The sequence below is a fragment of the Protopterus annectens genome, chromosome 4.part1 (genome assembly GCF_019279795.1).
Source record: "Protopterus annectens isolate FY-2018-M chromosome 4.part1, PAN1.0, whole genome shotgun sequence".
In the NCBI taxonomy this organism is placed as follows: Eukaryota; Metazoa; Chordata; order Ceratodontiformes; family Protopteridae; genus Protopterus; species Protopterus annectens.
In genome coordinates, this window is record NC_056734.1 from 112,241,189 (window position 1) to 112,257,227 (window position 16,039).

Consider the following 16,039-nt stretch of genomic DNA (forward strand, 5'->3'; position numbering starts at 1 on the left):
CAAAGCTCTTCCAGCATAACTTACTTTATCAGTCTACTGCCCTACTTAACAAATACATTAATATAAATGTCTTGTTAATCTCTCCTTGCAGAGATAATCATCTTAATTCCCTGTCCTCAACTCTTGTTTCTGTAGTCCTCTCTATTTACTGCAATTCTGTTTCTGACTGAAGTAATTTCCTATTAACTTTATTCATTTCTTTTTCCTCTGAGTAGCTCTTTAAAAAGCAGGTTGGCTCTTGGTACTGGCCTGCAGAGTTTCAGCCTTCCCAAATGTAAGAGTCTGCTCTCCACAAAAGTGACACACAGTTGAAAAACTATAATTATTTATCCAGTGGAGTGCCAAGTTGGATGATCTCATGCTACTCTAAGCAGCAGAGGGGAGGCTAGCATGCAAAGTCACATAAGGGGACTGGAGGAACTGCTAAGGGAGAGGTGGGTACCCTCATGGGGAGAATGTAATACACCCTCCATGACCACTAAAATGGCCCATTTAATACCTCTTGACTCTCACTTGGCAATGAAGGGCTTATAGGGATTCACTGGCAGGAATAAACAGGCAATAAGGGTCTCACCTAGCCTGGAAATACCTAGCTCTTGTTCCCCTGGAACAAATGGGCTAAATGGGAGAAGGTATATGAGTTAAATACAGAGATCTGGGGGAGAAAAAGGGGTATGGAGTAAAGATGGAGAAATACTGGAGTGACATCTGAAATGGGAAAACTGATAAAAAAAAAAAACAACTAAATGGAAAAAGTGTGTCAGAGTAAGAAACAAGACATAGTATGAAGTTATGGTTCAAAGAGACCACTGAAATGATGGCTGGAACATTTTGAATGAAAATGTAAACAAAACAACCAGGAAATGCTTGGAAAAAATAGCAATATTTCATGATTGCTGTTTTAGTGTCTGCACTAAAAATGTTCCATCATTGATATGACAATAGTCATCTCTTTCACAATGCTCTGTTAAGATCACAGCTTGTCGGATCACTTTTCCTAAACTTTCAGGTCCCTTGTGTGTTTCCCTAGTCATAGTCTGATTCATCTGTAATCAAGGACTGGCATTTACCAGCTGTATCTTTCAAAGCACTTCCTTATCACAGCAGGAATATGTGAAATTTGCTACTCTGAAGACTAGCAATGTTGCTGTCAATGGTTTCTGAGTTGCTGTTTTTCTTTTCATATGAAGCATCCCCATTGAGATGGTAGGCTTGAGGCACTTCCTTATCACAGCAGGAATATGTGAAACTTGCTGCTCTGAAGACTAGCAATGTTGCTGTCAATGGTTTCTGAGTTGCTGTTTTTCTTTTCATATGAAGCACCCCCATTGAGCTGGTAGGCTTGAGGCTGACATTTAATCAAGAACTCTTGGGAAGACCCTGCTCCATGTCTTTCCTAGGCAATCTGAATGAAAAACTGGGGTGGCAGGATCATTTTAGTAGCAAGTCCTGCATGCTCTGGTGTCAAAAACTGCAACCAGGAAGGTCATGACTGTGGGAAACAGACATGATTTTTGAAGACTGAGGGAGACTCCCAGGTTTGTTAGGCTATAAGATTAAGCCATTGTCCTCCTGATTTCCTTTTCTGAAAAGACACGTATCAAACATGTGTACACGTGGATCTTCTTTACCAAGTGGTAGGCAAACACCACTTTTAAGCATATGGTAAAGAGACTTGGGGAAGTGGACAGATAAATTGTTAGTGATTAGTTCTTGTCACAAAAGAACCTTTTGAGGAAAGCTTCTGGACAATGATGTGCCAGGTAGGAATCCTTCATATCCAGTATGACTAAGAGGGCATGTTTATCAATGGTAGTGGTGTCTGCAGCACAATTTGAACTTTTTGATCCATTGGAACTTGTTTAGCTGTACAGGTCTCCTACAGGTTTCTAGGATCCATCCAACTTTGGTACTAAGAACAGTCTTCATTTGAGTCCTTTGTCCTTCTCCTGCTTAATGATGCTTTTCAATGGTTTAAGAGCTGTTCCAAAAAGGGAAGAACTATCTTGATATTTATCTGGTTGTGTGAGAAGAGGTGCATACCCAAGAAGGGGGAGAACTCCCTAAATTCTTTTTTTATAAAAATGAAAATAATCTTTCTTACCTAAAAGTCTGAGGCTAGCCCACAGAATTTCTGCTTAAATAAGAAACGTGTCCTACACAGGATGTGAAGGAGAAGGGGGTTGGGGGGGTTGTACTTAGCATGTCTGCTGCCTTCATTGCTAGGTGGAGCTCTATTTCTCCTCCTCCTGCCCTACTTCCTGTCTTAGCCATTTCTGTCCTTCCAAGACTGCTTGTTCTTTGCAAATGTTCTCTTTTGTTTACACTACTCGAGTCTGTTTAGTTTACTGTGCTTAATTCTATTGTACCTCAGGAAAGGAGGCTATAAAAAGGTGCTTCACTGAAAGTAATGCCCTGTCCTTTTCTTTCAGCTTCTTAAAATACACTGGGAAGGAAAGCTAAACAGCAAGTCTTTCTCTGAGAGCACAGTATGCAAATGGCCTCTGAGTCAGATATGTCCTCAATGTTAACTGTGTCTGCAGCTGCTCCCAGAAGTATCAACAGTAACATGTACAAATATGACAGAATAATTCTTCACTTAAGTTAGTCTGGCTCAGTTTAGAGGTCTACATCAGAATGTTTCATCCTGAATATTCATATTCAGAAGACATTCATTATGTCAAACAGACAAAATGTCGAACGTCAAAAGAAAGCACTCAAAAGGTCAAACTACAAAATGTTGAACCCGTGTGCTAATATTTTTAGCAGCCTGAAAAAGCTGATATCTTGTTGTATGAGACTGTGGTACATCAAGGACTGTTTTTTGACCTTTTCCCACTGTAGTGGGTTATTCAAGTTAGTATGTATAAGAAACAGTGGGTGTGAGGGGGCACAGCTCCCCATAAGGGGGCTTGCCCCTGCATAGAACATGTTTCTATTATTTTCTTTTTTGTGGTTCAACCTTTTGCGGTTGATATTTTGCTATTCAACATTATGACCATTCAACATAATAAATCAGACTAATACCACATCCTCCCTGTTCCTGAGACGATGTTAAGCTACGGTACCAATACAAATCCTCTGGAATTCACCAGGAATAACTTGTGGGCCAGGGCTGCTCCTTGTCCAGAAGTTCTTGATTCCCCTTTTGGGTGCCATATAACTCTTTGTACCACCACAGAATAAGTTTCCTTATGATGATCTCCACAAAGCAGATATTTCCCCTGTGGAGATTCTGAAGCAATGGTGTCATCAATGTAAGCAGTCCAGGGGAGTGTATCTGGTCCCAGTTGGTCAGATCCTCCACCTCCTTTTCTATGTGAGACAGATGGCCCTTCTCGGAAAGGCTCCACCTTTCCTTTTTTGCTGGAAAAGTCAGAGGCAAAGTACATGGTGCAGAGGGAGGGCCTATCCATTAACTGGTAGACACATATTCCTCTGCAAACTTATTTATTTATTTATTTTTGTAGTAGTCAAAAATGATCAGGCAAGTGCAAGTTGGTTAGACATCAGAAACAGAAATGGTGGGCTGCATATGAGTAAATGCACTGAGGAAAAAAATATCACATGTAAGAGTCATGCACTATGTGGATGCTTGGGAAATGGTGACTGGTTGCAGGGTAGTTATGAAATAACTGAGACATAATTTGTATTTTGAATGTTGACAAATTCATTGTCTGCTTCCACATTGTTCCAGACAGGCAATGATATTCCAGATGTGATGGGACAAGTACTGAAAGTCTTGCAACTCTCAGAAGAGAAAAAACTTGATTACCCTTGCTCAAACAAAAGGTGCTGTAAATAGCAGTCTTCTACAGGAATCTGCCTTTATAAACACAGTTGCTGGTTATTGCTTTATTTATTTATTTATTTATCTGAAGATCCCATGGCTACTAGGAAAAACCAAAGGGTTAAAAAAAGAACAAAATGGAGTACTTACTGCTCTTTGAAATATCTTGGAAGGAACAAAACTCTTACAAATAAGCAACCACACATTTCTTGTTGTAAAAATACACTGAAAAATGTTACATGGTGTTTTCCCTTTCACAGTCAGGTATCATCCAAACATGCTCGGTGTGAAGAGGAGATCAGCTATGCTCTGGGGAAGTCTGACTGCTCCGGAACTCCGTCAGGAAGTACAGGAATGTGCATGTGACTAATTCCCAAACAGAAGGAACTGCACTGCAGCACTGATCCTTATGATGAAAATCTGGTCCATCTCAGATACTTTTCAGCACTAACCTGAGCCACAAGGGCAAAGGAAAGGTAATATATTTATAAGACAGCTTACAACAGCTGACTGATCAACACATTTTTGAAGGTGGGAGAAAACAGAGGTATAGAGAAACTGTCACAAAAATGGAAGGGGGGACTCTGCATAGAACAGTGAACAGAGGACAGAAATAGACCTCAAACTGTCCCCTGTACTACTAATGGAGAAAGGCAGCTCCTAAATGTTTTATCCCATCCATAGGTCCCATTAAATTATCTGTGGTATGATCCCAATTATCCTCTTTAAGGGTAATAAATAATTAGCAACTACAGGATGAGTAAGGCCAATCTATAACCAAATGGGATAGGCTATTTCAAGCACAAAAAGGAAGTTGGCTAGGCTTAAATGGCCTGCAAGAACAGCTAGTCTAGTACTTATCTATGAACATATGAACCCTTAATCACTGAACTATCACATTGCTCATTATACTGAGCCTTTCAGACTTGTGCCAGGTGTGCTTCCACAGATGAGTCTTCTTGTGGACCATGAAGCCATGCTCCTCTTTCCTACCTTTTCCTGACCTTACTAGGATTAATCACCTACTGGCCAGGTTATAATGGTACTGAGCTTCAGTAAGCAATGGTGGAGTGTAGCACTACTGAAAAGTTGGCACATACTGCAGTTCTCAACATCACTGGATGGTCTGAGCCAACAGCAGTAATGCTTTTCATAAGATGGACTTACAGAGAAACATTTTTTAATTATGGCAGACAAGGACTACTTACTCTGCAAATACCAGCCCATGAAGATGCTTTCAGTGTTTTCTAAATACTATTCAGATTACTCCTTCTCTTCCTATTGTTTTCCAGTATATTCTATGCATGTCTTAAGGAAAGATGAACTTTTACCATCAAATAATCCAACATCTTTTGTTGAAAGCTACTTCATGTATTCATAAGCATCTTGGGTAGAAAATACTTTTACAAAGCTTTCAAGTTGACCTCCTACAATTTTCAAAATTTGCTTTTCTGTTCATATGCAATTATTTCTCTAAAAACCACTGGCTTCAGCTAATCTCCCAAACCTATTTTAGTATTATAAGTTATGTGAAAGTCTCTAGCAGGTCTTCCTGTCTCCCTTTACCCCGGTGTGTGTATATATGTTAATCTTCACTAAACTTGCATCACAAGGCTTCTAGATCAGATCACTGACCATATTAACAGTCATTCTTTGAAGAGCTTCACTCTGTTTGAATCCTAATGAAAGGACTTTAAACTGTACATTATTCAAGATGGAGGTCTTACCAGCTTTTTCTTCACAATCCATACTCTTCTATATCCTTAACAGAATGCTTTTATTAAAGTTACTTTATGCTTTCTGAAAAAAACACCTCATAGTCACCATTCCAGTGTACTCCATTTCCTGTTCTTTTAAGTCTACCTCCACTGCTCCACATCTTCCATCTTCTTCCATGCGTTCTAGTTTGCTCTTTACTCTTCAATTTCACTTCCATCTCCTTCTAACTCTCCTCACACATTCTACATCTTAACACTGCTGTTTAAAATTTTGTGTTTTTTTAATCTGCCCGTGCCTGCCAACTATTTAGCTCTTGCCCACTGTGATCAACCAATTTGTTTCCCACTTAATGAGGTGACAGCTCATTGTAGGTGAGGTTCTCATTCAGGTAGCTATCAAGGATATTTCCTTTAATGGCCTAACCCCTCCTATGGCAAGTGAGGGGCATGGTCACTGAACTGAGTGCCTGCTACACCCTTCCCCTGAATACATGCATGATTTTATACATGCATAATACAGGCTACACATACATGTGACTTTGCAAAACCAAGTTGGTTTCCAGCCTTTATTCTACATTCCCTCTCACATAAGTGGGTGTCATCAAGGCAGTGGACCAAACAAGGACAAAGTATACCATAACATGCAATTAATTATTTCACTGTTTGAACTTACCATACAGGTTTATGCAGGGATTCTTTAAATTTCACATAAAATAATACCTACTTTCAATGTTAATTTTCGGCTAATGCATTCACACTGTAACATTGCTTCATACAAGTCAGGTTAGTTCAATCTTTGCAAAAGCAAAACAAAACAGCAAAGTAATGTTTGCAGAGTGACACTTAAATTACAGATATTCAACAGTGGCCATGTACTAATATCAGGAACACAATAAGCACACTCACTAGACAAACTGCATATTGTGCAGAATGCAGAACTCCTCCCCCTAAATGATATCTGTAAATGTAAAAATAATGAGACAATAATGTTGTTTAATGTAACTCCCTGCCATTTCCTGAAAATACAAACAATTAATTGGCTTATTTCAGTACAAATTTGTGCTTAGTTACCAGATATGTAATGTAAACTTTATTTTTTCACCTAATATAAAAACTCCATTCGCAGTCTGTAAATGCACAGCAATAAATCAATACTTCATGTTAGCAAGGTCAGCTCATAACATCTGTGAAATGTGTTTTCAGAATGAAAGACTCAAGCAACAAATTGACAGTGTTTCAGTCTTTATGTACATAAAACAGTATATTATGGGTAAAGATAGTGTTTCCACTCATACCATCATGAGAGAAGAGCAACAAAGTTTCCATATAGAACATAAGCTCATAGGTATATACGACTCTAATAACCACAGGGGCCTTTCTCAGCCTAGCCATGCATCCCAAATGTTATCTGAGAAATACATCAACTTAAGCTTATCCTAAGGGATATACGTAGGCTAGGGCTTGGGTCGTCAAGCATTTACAGGCTTACTCTGTTCACTAGGGACATAGGTGATGGGCCAGGGAATGAATTTCCAATTCTCTAATCCACTGATCCAAGTTCAGCTTGAATTGGATTAGGGAAGAACTCTGCTTCACATGGATGGCTTATGTGCCAGGCATAGATCATCCCTCAATAGTTTGTAAGAAAGATTATAGAGATAATGCTTTGAGGCAATCCACATAGGACATGTTGTTTATGCCCTTTATCCACTCTGTGAGAAATCTCTGTGGGACACCTAGTCAGGTATATACCAAAGGGAATGTTGTACTCAATGACTGGTTTGACGAAGGCTGAATACAGTGGAATGATGACTTCCTTGGAGTTGTCTTGCAAAGATCAAGGAGGGTGGATTCTTAATGACATGGAATCGAAGGCATAGATATCCACAAGCCTACCTTGGTAACAAAGGGTTTTTAGACCAGTGATCTTTGTGATTATAAACTGCTGAAACCTTTACAGCTGTGATGTGTCTGGACAGGTACATACTAGAATGGCAACATACACTATAATTGTTCTAATTAGAACAGAAAACAGAGTACAGAGGGGTGATAACTTCTTCTGACCTACATGTGATACTTTTTGATATTAGCTGGGCTAAGAAGAAGGAGGCCTTTCTAACCACTAATACTACATGGTGGTCAAAAGAGAAAGAGAGTTTCACCCAAGGTGACAAGATCCCTGGCTACTCTATCAGTGTAGAAGGGCAATGCCTTTATTATAAGCAGAAGTTCAGAGCATTTTTATGAATGTGGCAATACTGCACTTTTTTGGAATTTAATTTTAGCCCATTTCTTCTACAACATTGGTTTGTAAGGATTAGTTCTTGCTGAAATGATACTGTATCACAGGTGATCAGATGACACCACCACCCAACTTAGAGTCATCAGGAAACTTCACTAGCCATAGGTCTAGCTTTACCGTTTGGAGGTCCGAATAGTATATGGCAAAAAAGGAGGGGTCCCAAAGTCCTGTGCTAATGCTGGTTACCCTCTTGCTTCTGAGGAGGAACTTGGTATTTTGACTATGCTAGTTCTATCTTTCAGCCAGTTTGCTATCTAACTTACCACATAAGGGTACACATTTAGGTCTCTTAGTTTATTTACATCATCAGTATGTGGGATGGTATCAAATGCCTTTACTACATCCAGATAGTCAGTGCGAAATGACTAACCACTATCTACTGCTGCTGAGACCTTCTCAAAGACTTCAATAAATTAGGTAGACATGACCTCTCTTTGACACAGCCAAACTTCTGAGGATCCAGGTGTAGGAGATTTTTGATATTACAGTTAATGAGGTCAGATATGATGCATTTCAATGCCTTAAAAATGGACTAGTTAGGCTAATGGATCTATAGCTCCCCAACTTTGTAATGGGGGCCCAACGAAGGGACATCACAAAAGCACTTTTCCATAGCTCAGGGCTATACCATGTGGCTAAGCTAAAGTTAAACAAGTTTAGGAGGGGTTCATTGAGGGCACATTTAGCAATATTAAGTAGACATCCAGATGAATCATCTGGAACCATGAAAGTGATCTTACTTTTTTGGAGAACAAAGTTAGGACATGGTCCTTTATGATTTTAAGGGGGGTTAAGTAATTCAGGGATTTGTGTAATTTTGATGATGGTTTCTGGGGTAAAGTCGGCAGTAAACATACCTGCAAGTATAGTAGCTATACCCTTCGGCACCCTACTGAAGTGTCAACATTCGAAATGCCAAGTGCTGATAAGATGAAAAAAAAAAGACTGAAAACAGGAGAAGAGCAAATATCAAAATTCGCACTTCTCCTGTAAACTTCCTTTTGCAGGGGGGCACCCTGCCTTTGTACCCCAGACTTACATATACCAACTCCATGATTGTCATACTTCTGAGTAAATGGAATATTCCGAGAAATAGCATCTCAGACTTAGGATATGTAAGTCCATTCTTTTGGCCATTTAGTCTCCATATTTTGGGACTTGCTCTAGCTGGTCAGGACATTCCAAATGGTTACCCTATCCTTCAGATAAGAGTAGGTGATGCATTTAGGTTTAATTCAGGACACTGCTGGATGTTGTTTCTTACTTTTTCAGATACAATTAGAGAAGAATTCATAATAATCCTTGGCTTCAGCTGCTAGTTTGTGTTTGGTTTTGACCTTTCTGAGAGTAGCTGTTAGTTCATGATGCATTGTTCGGTGCCTAGCTTTGCTAAGCAGCACAGTAAGTATAACATACTGATAGGCATCAGAGGAATGGATGAAGAATGAAAAAAATATATTGCCCCTGACACACAGCCCTTGGGTAACATAACACGTTGGATGGAGTAAAGGAGTGCTGCTTCACATCAATTAGCAAATAGCTCATAGTTTCTAATTCTACTGACCGTATACCTTTAACCACTTCTGCAGCTGCAGTGCACACCAACATCTAGCACTGAAAAAACTTTTTAAATATTTATATAAAGTTTATAGTGAATATTAAATGGTACTTATTTAGAATTCAACCTGAAACACTTGTATCTATTTTCTTTTTTGATCTATTTCTTTTTATAATCGACTAATATATTTATCTTACCATTTCTTACAAATTAACCAAGGCAGAGTACTGCAGAACCTGGTTTAATCAAGGATCACTAAAATGGTTATGTGAGCCCATGTGCACAACAAAATAACACACCCGAGTAATTATACTATTAAAGAATGTCTTGTCTGCCACATGCTCCTAACAATCACTGTAGTTGATTACAAGAAAAATAGACACTTACAAAATACTTTTTTTCTTACTTACTTCAGGAGGTGTAGCATAACACTGTATGTCTTCATTTGAATGCCTGTTTACTACAGAAGTTATTAAAAAGATGAAGACAAACATTTCTTGAAAACTTTGGTCAGATTTACTTTAGTTGGCTTCTTACCACTAAAATCAATGTCCTCCTTCTTTATGTACTGGCCAGTAGTTGCCAATCGAAATGTCTGCCCTTTGATGAGGCCTTGAACAAGCAGTTTGTGAAAAGGCTCTCTAGAATAAAATATAGTGATTATTAAACAAAGCAAAAACTGTGAAAATACAAATATTTAATTTACCTACGGTGGCGGCTGGTGACTTCAAATTAAAGGAGGGCTGCAGGAGACAGCTGAATAGGTGGGGCCAATGGGAAGGGGTGTGGCCAACTAGAAAGTGGTGGAGCTATGCTCAAAACCACCATAACTGGAACTTTAATTAAATATGCTGCCCTGGGTGCCAAACAGTCATTACGAGAGTCCAATCAAGGCAAAATGAAGTGTAGAAGAAAAAAATATTTCAATGCATTGGCTACATGACAACTTACTTAATATCCAGATGGAAACAGGTTGTGAGGCATGAAAAAATACATTACTGGAATGCCAGTCAAAATCAAGTATAAAAAAAAAGCAGCACTAATCTCAAACCACTACTCCTTGCACTGCAGTTCTAATTATAATTTATATTCAGCTTTATAAAATTACCAAGTAACATGCTGAAAGTAGCAATCTCTGTGATACCCTCACTTGTAAAAATGTTTCTTATCAAAAAAAGACCTGCTGCCTGACACAACTATCTACCTGTTTCATGGGGAAGACATGATCAAAGTAAAAAATGAACAGCAAACAAGAAACAAGCTCAAGATAAATTGCTTAAAGGATTCCTGCACAAGTTATGGACCACACATGATAGATTGGCATTCTGTTTAGTTTACAGGTAAAGCCTGCAAAGATGACTGCAAGTCTCCAACAAAAGATGACTGCAAGTCTCCAACAAATGTAATGAGCTTCTGAAAATACTGTAATCCTGTCCTTTTATTACAAATACTGTCATATACATTTCAATACCAAGGCTTATACATTATCTAGTTATGTAAATATTCCCTGCATGGCAACAACGAAAAGGCTTTCAATGCTGGTAATTCTTTAACAGTATGCTTATTAAAGCTTACTTGCATCTTACAATCTCCGACAAGCTTACCTGATGGTCATTAAATCATTGCTACTTAAAGAGAGCAACAGGGCACTGTGACAGCATGCATTTCCTGAATAATAAGAAGCATAAATCAACAGTATAAAAATATGACAGAAAACCAGAACATTCTGCAAAATCAAGAACAGATGAAAAGCCACGGTCGTACTTGTAGTCTACCTTGGATGGGGGAATACTCGGCACACTTACACTGCATAACTGCTCATTGCCTTCCTTGGACACATCCAGAGCCACTACAATGGGGAGTGGGGTGCAAAAAGTATGTCACAATTTGAAATGTCTCTGGCTGACGGTGATGGCTCTGACACTCATACCTCTCAACTTCAGAGCAAGAAATCTGGACAAAGTCATACATAGAACTAGAAGTGGGACACAGGCACAAAAATAAGGACAATTTTTAAATCTTGCTCTTATTAAATTAGATAATAGAACAGTAGTAGGTCTTGCATTAGTACAAATGTTCTGAAGGGTATGAAATCTGAAACCCAAATGTCTGCCATTATTTTCTAACTTCAGTCTTTAATGATTTGCTACTAATTTGCCAGAAAACCACAATTTTATGAAAAACAGACCAAAAATGTGATGCAAAAATATAAAGTTGCCACACAATACAGCTGGGAACCTGTCAAAAAAGGGACACCTTTTTAATATTAACACTGTTAACTTGAGCAGCTAACAAAATAAGAGCATCTACATGCATTTCTGAAATAAAAGTAATCTATAACTCTGATCATTGCAGTTATATATAATTGTAAACCCTCCACGTTTTCTTCCAAAATTGCCATTTTGAGGAGGGATTATTAGGGGAGAGCAACATTTTAAGCCACAATTGGGGACAATTGAGAGGTTTGGATATTCATAATTCTACAAAGCGATTTGCACGTACCTCTCAACCTCTTAATGCAGGAAATCTGGACAAGGCCAAATATATTGGGGGAACATACAAACACTACTAAAAATTGCTCTTGTATAAACTTAAGACAGTTGATAGAATAACAGGTCTTGCTTTAGCATGCATTTTTCTGAAGGTTATGACATCTGAAACTCAATGTCTGTCAATTTAGTGACTTTATTCCTAAATGATTTGCTAGAAACCACAAATTTTATGAGGAACAAACCAAAAATAAGAAGCAAATATCTATTCATTCTGCAAAAATATGGACAACTGAGAGGTATAGTTCATCCGGGGCTGTCTGAGTTTGCTACCCTCCCCCCCTCACAAAATCATGGTTGAATGGAGCCTCCCCCCTGCAGGCATTCCAATGTCCCACTCCTTGGTTATTTTGCTCCATTTACCATAAACACTGTAATGTGCATACTGCTTTACTTCTGCGATGATTTAGATTTCATTTGAAAGTTTTATTTTGCATTTTACAGCACAAACCCTAATAGATATCTGTTATACAAAGCAATGCAGTCTCACAATGAAAATAGACTTAGCATTAAAACTTCTCTGCCCTTGAAACTCACATGCATTGAAACAGCATTGAAACCCACATTCAAAGAAAATAAATTTTGCCAGTGGCAGATAAAGATTAACTTTGGGCTGTTTTCAAACTCATAGGCCCCTTGAACATGAAACATACACTTGCTCTTTGATACACCTTCCTGACTGTATTACATTATATCCCTTGTACAATACAGTACAGTTGTGAGAGGGCATTTTAAATTTATTGTTTTGAACATTCTTCCAGTAAACAATGAAACAAAATGCATGCACCAATGACAAAACTGCCCAATTCAGAACATTTCCATCATAAAAAGTCTACTCAACCTTCTATAGTCCACCAGTATCAGTAAATATGCACAATCTCTGAAGTAGTAAAATCCACATTAAAGAAATCTGTAACTAATAAAGAGGTTGCTGCTAGCAAAAAACTTTATATGTCATTGTTTCATCTACAAATAAAGTGCCTATTGCCCTTAAAGAATAAATTGCCTATGTTGCATGCATTAAAAAAATGATAAGCTAGTAATACCAGGTTCATGGTTACTAGGTATCTTTGCCAAAAAGGACTGCAGCATCCACCCCCTTTACAACACAGTACAGTATCAGCAATGCATCTACCTACTGTGGGAGTAGAACCCACAGCCTTCTGCATCAAAAGCAAGTACACTACCTGTTGTGCTATTAACAATGCAAGCAGACTTAGCATAAGCAGCACTAAACTTTTGTTCCCCTGCAGCTCTCAGCTCCTTGTAAAATCTACTCGACACTCAGCTGTATCTCTGAACTTTGCAGCACAAGCCAAAATTTATTTGGGGGGGGGGGGCAAAAGCCCAAAAACCAGGGACACATTTTAAACATTGCTTGTATAATGTTGGAAAGTTGCTAGAATAAAATGCTGTGTTACCACCATACATTTCACTGCCACGTCTTGAACCCAGGGGACCCTGTGCAAAACAGTCAGAGAAACATACCACTATGCCAAATCAGCTGAAACAGAGGAAGACAAACTTAAATGGCTACCATTTAGTGAATTCAGTTCTCACCATAGCTGTCAACCTCTTGGCAAAAAACACCTGAAAAAAGCCAATAATGTGGGAATACAGCTGCCAAACATATTCAGTGAGTTTGGTACTCACCATAGCTCTCAACCTCTTAGCAAAAAACATGTGGACAAAGCCAGTAATGGGGGGAATACAGCCCCCAAACATTCAGTGAATTCAGTTCTCACCATAGCACAAAATACCTGGACAAGGCCAATAATGGGGGAATACAGTCCTAAAAATATGGGAAAATTTCAAATATCCATGTTATAAACTTAAGACAATTGCTAGAATAAAAGGTTTTGTGTTACCATGTACTTTCTGAAGAATATAAAGTCTGAAATTCAAATGTCTGTTATTTTTAAACATTTGTTAACCAGGAAACTAGTCTGACTTGGAACAAAACAAAGCCAATTTTCAGCAGAGCAGGGAGAAACACTCCAGACACATCTTTGTAAGGGAAGGGAGGACATGCAGACTCCACACAGAAGGCACCCCAGCCAAGAATCAAACCAGAGAACCCGTAGCTGTCAGGCAACAATGCTACCAGTGCACCACTGCACTACAAACCTTTGCAAGGAAAAATGAAGATACAGAAACCACAGATTTTATGAGGAACAGAACAAATATGAGGCAAAAAACTGCAATTTTTTACAAATAGTGGTGGGTAGGGAATTCAGATCCTTGCCACCTGCATCCAAGGTACAGGGTTCAAGCCTGAGTATCTCTACCCACCACTATGTGTTAACAGGAGCATATATATACACACACACACACACACACACACACACACACACACACACACACACACACACACACACACACACACACACACATCTGGACTGCTGACTCAGGCAGTCAGAGTTCGCACAGATTCCTGGGCATCTGCGGGGCAGTCTGAGTATGTCCGCGCATGCGCGGAAGTTCCGGTACTCGTAAAAAATAAATGTTTTTGTTTTTTTTATTTTATGTTTCACATTTTTATTTCTTTTGTTTCTAGGTGGGAGGGCTGCAGTCCTATTGCACGAGCTGCCCCTGTTTACCTACAAATCAGCAGTTTAAACTTACAACCTCAAACAATAAACATGACTCATAACAACGTATGTTATTCTTTAATTACATTAAAAACTACTACACACCATCTCTATAAGTATTCAGCATAGGTCAAATCAATGTTGGGCAAAAGACACTAAGCACTCAGACATAACGTACTCTTGGAGATTCATTAAAGGGCCTAGTATGACCCATACATCTCAATCTAAAAAGGCCCTGTACCAATGGCACTGTATTTTTCAGTTTAGAGATATGTTAGCAGTGATGAGGAAATATCTCATCATCAGCTTATTCGCAGGTCTGTGAATCGCAGTTACTACCGTAAAGTGCAAATCACTGCTGATCTGCCCATCATGATAGTTAACTCCTGCAGCCACATTGTGTAGCTTTAGGCATCTCTCCCACAGTCACTCTCCCATATGCACACACACACACGCACACGCACACACACACACACACACACACACACACACACACACACACACACACACACACACACACACACAAAAACAGTCCCTCTACAGGTCTCTGAGCTGTCTTTTAGAATACCTAGTTAGCCAACTTCTTTGACAAGAACAATTTCAGAAATATGACAGCGAGCTAGACAGGCCCATGATTTTCTGAAATAAAGAGAACCATCATTACTATGTGAAAGACCAAATCCAGCATAACTTCCAGTATAGCATCCACAACAACTCGGATAACCTCTCAGGAGCCTTCATTATCCAGGAATTCTGTGAAGGGATTTTCACCATCTTTCATATAATTCCAAAGAGAGTTCAAATTAAATAAAATGATTCAGTAAAGGCCTTAGTTCAGCAAATGACAGCTGAGACCTAGAGTCATTAGCATATGGAAAAAAAGAAAAAAATATTAAAGACACATTCCTCAAACCTTACTTCTGACCTTTTTCTTCATGTGCCTTTCTGGGTTACTAAACAAAAATCAACACACAAAAGGTGACCAAAATGGCAGCGATTGCTTATGTGCAGTAGTAAACATATTCCGTGGTATGATGTGGGTTGTGAAAATGTTGCAGGAGCATTGGAAAGCTACTTCCCACTTAAAGAGTGCTTTATGTACAGTGTGCTTCCCCCCTAGAATGTGTATAACCTCTCAACTGTTCCTGGTTTTGCCTCATGTTTTCACCCTGTCCCTTACAATTTTTTTATTTCCTGGTAAATCGCTGAGGATTGGAATTAGTCCATTAGTAAAAAGAAGTTATATACTTACCACACTATTCCAACTGTGTTGTCTTTTTTTCATTCTTCCCTGCCTGTAGGTTTCAGATTCTATCTCAGATCCAACTTGGTCGCTTACAAAAGCTTAGGCTCCGAAGCTTGAACTTCTCCTCTACCCATAATGCCTCACTCCCCCTAGTAACTTCAGATCGAGTTTGCTACTACCATGTTTACCAATATTATCATCATACATGCAATGTACATCAATAGTGACAGTTACCGAGAAAGAACAGGAGCTCAACAAGGAACAGAGGTTCCTACAAACATATCT

At 38.9% G+C, this 16,039-nt stretch overlaps 1 protein-coding gene across 1 annotated transcript in view; it reads right to left on the minus strand.

Moving 5' to 3' along the window:
• The window catches only part of LARS2 (leucyl-tRNA synthetase 2, mitochondrial), a 1,850,943-nt gene that overhangs the window by 596,928 nt on the left and 1,237,976 nt on the right, over positions 1-16,039 (minus strand). Inside the window, exon 14 of the mRNA XM_044070015.1 lies at positions 9,906-10,009. Coding sequence (XP_043925950.1) covers positions 9,906-10,009 — 104 coding nt within the window. The remainder of the gene's footprint in view (positions 1-9,905; positions 10,010-16,039) is intronic.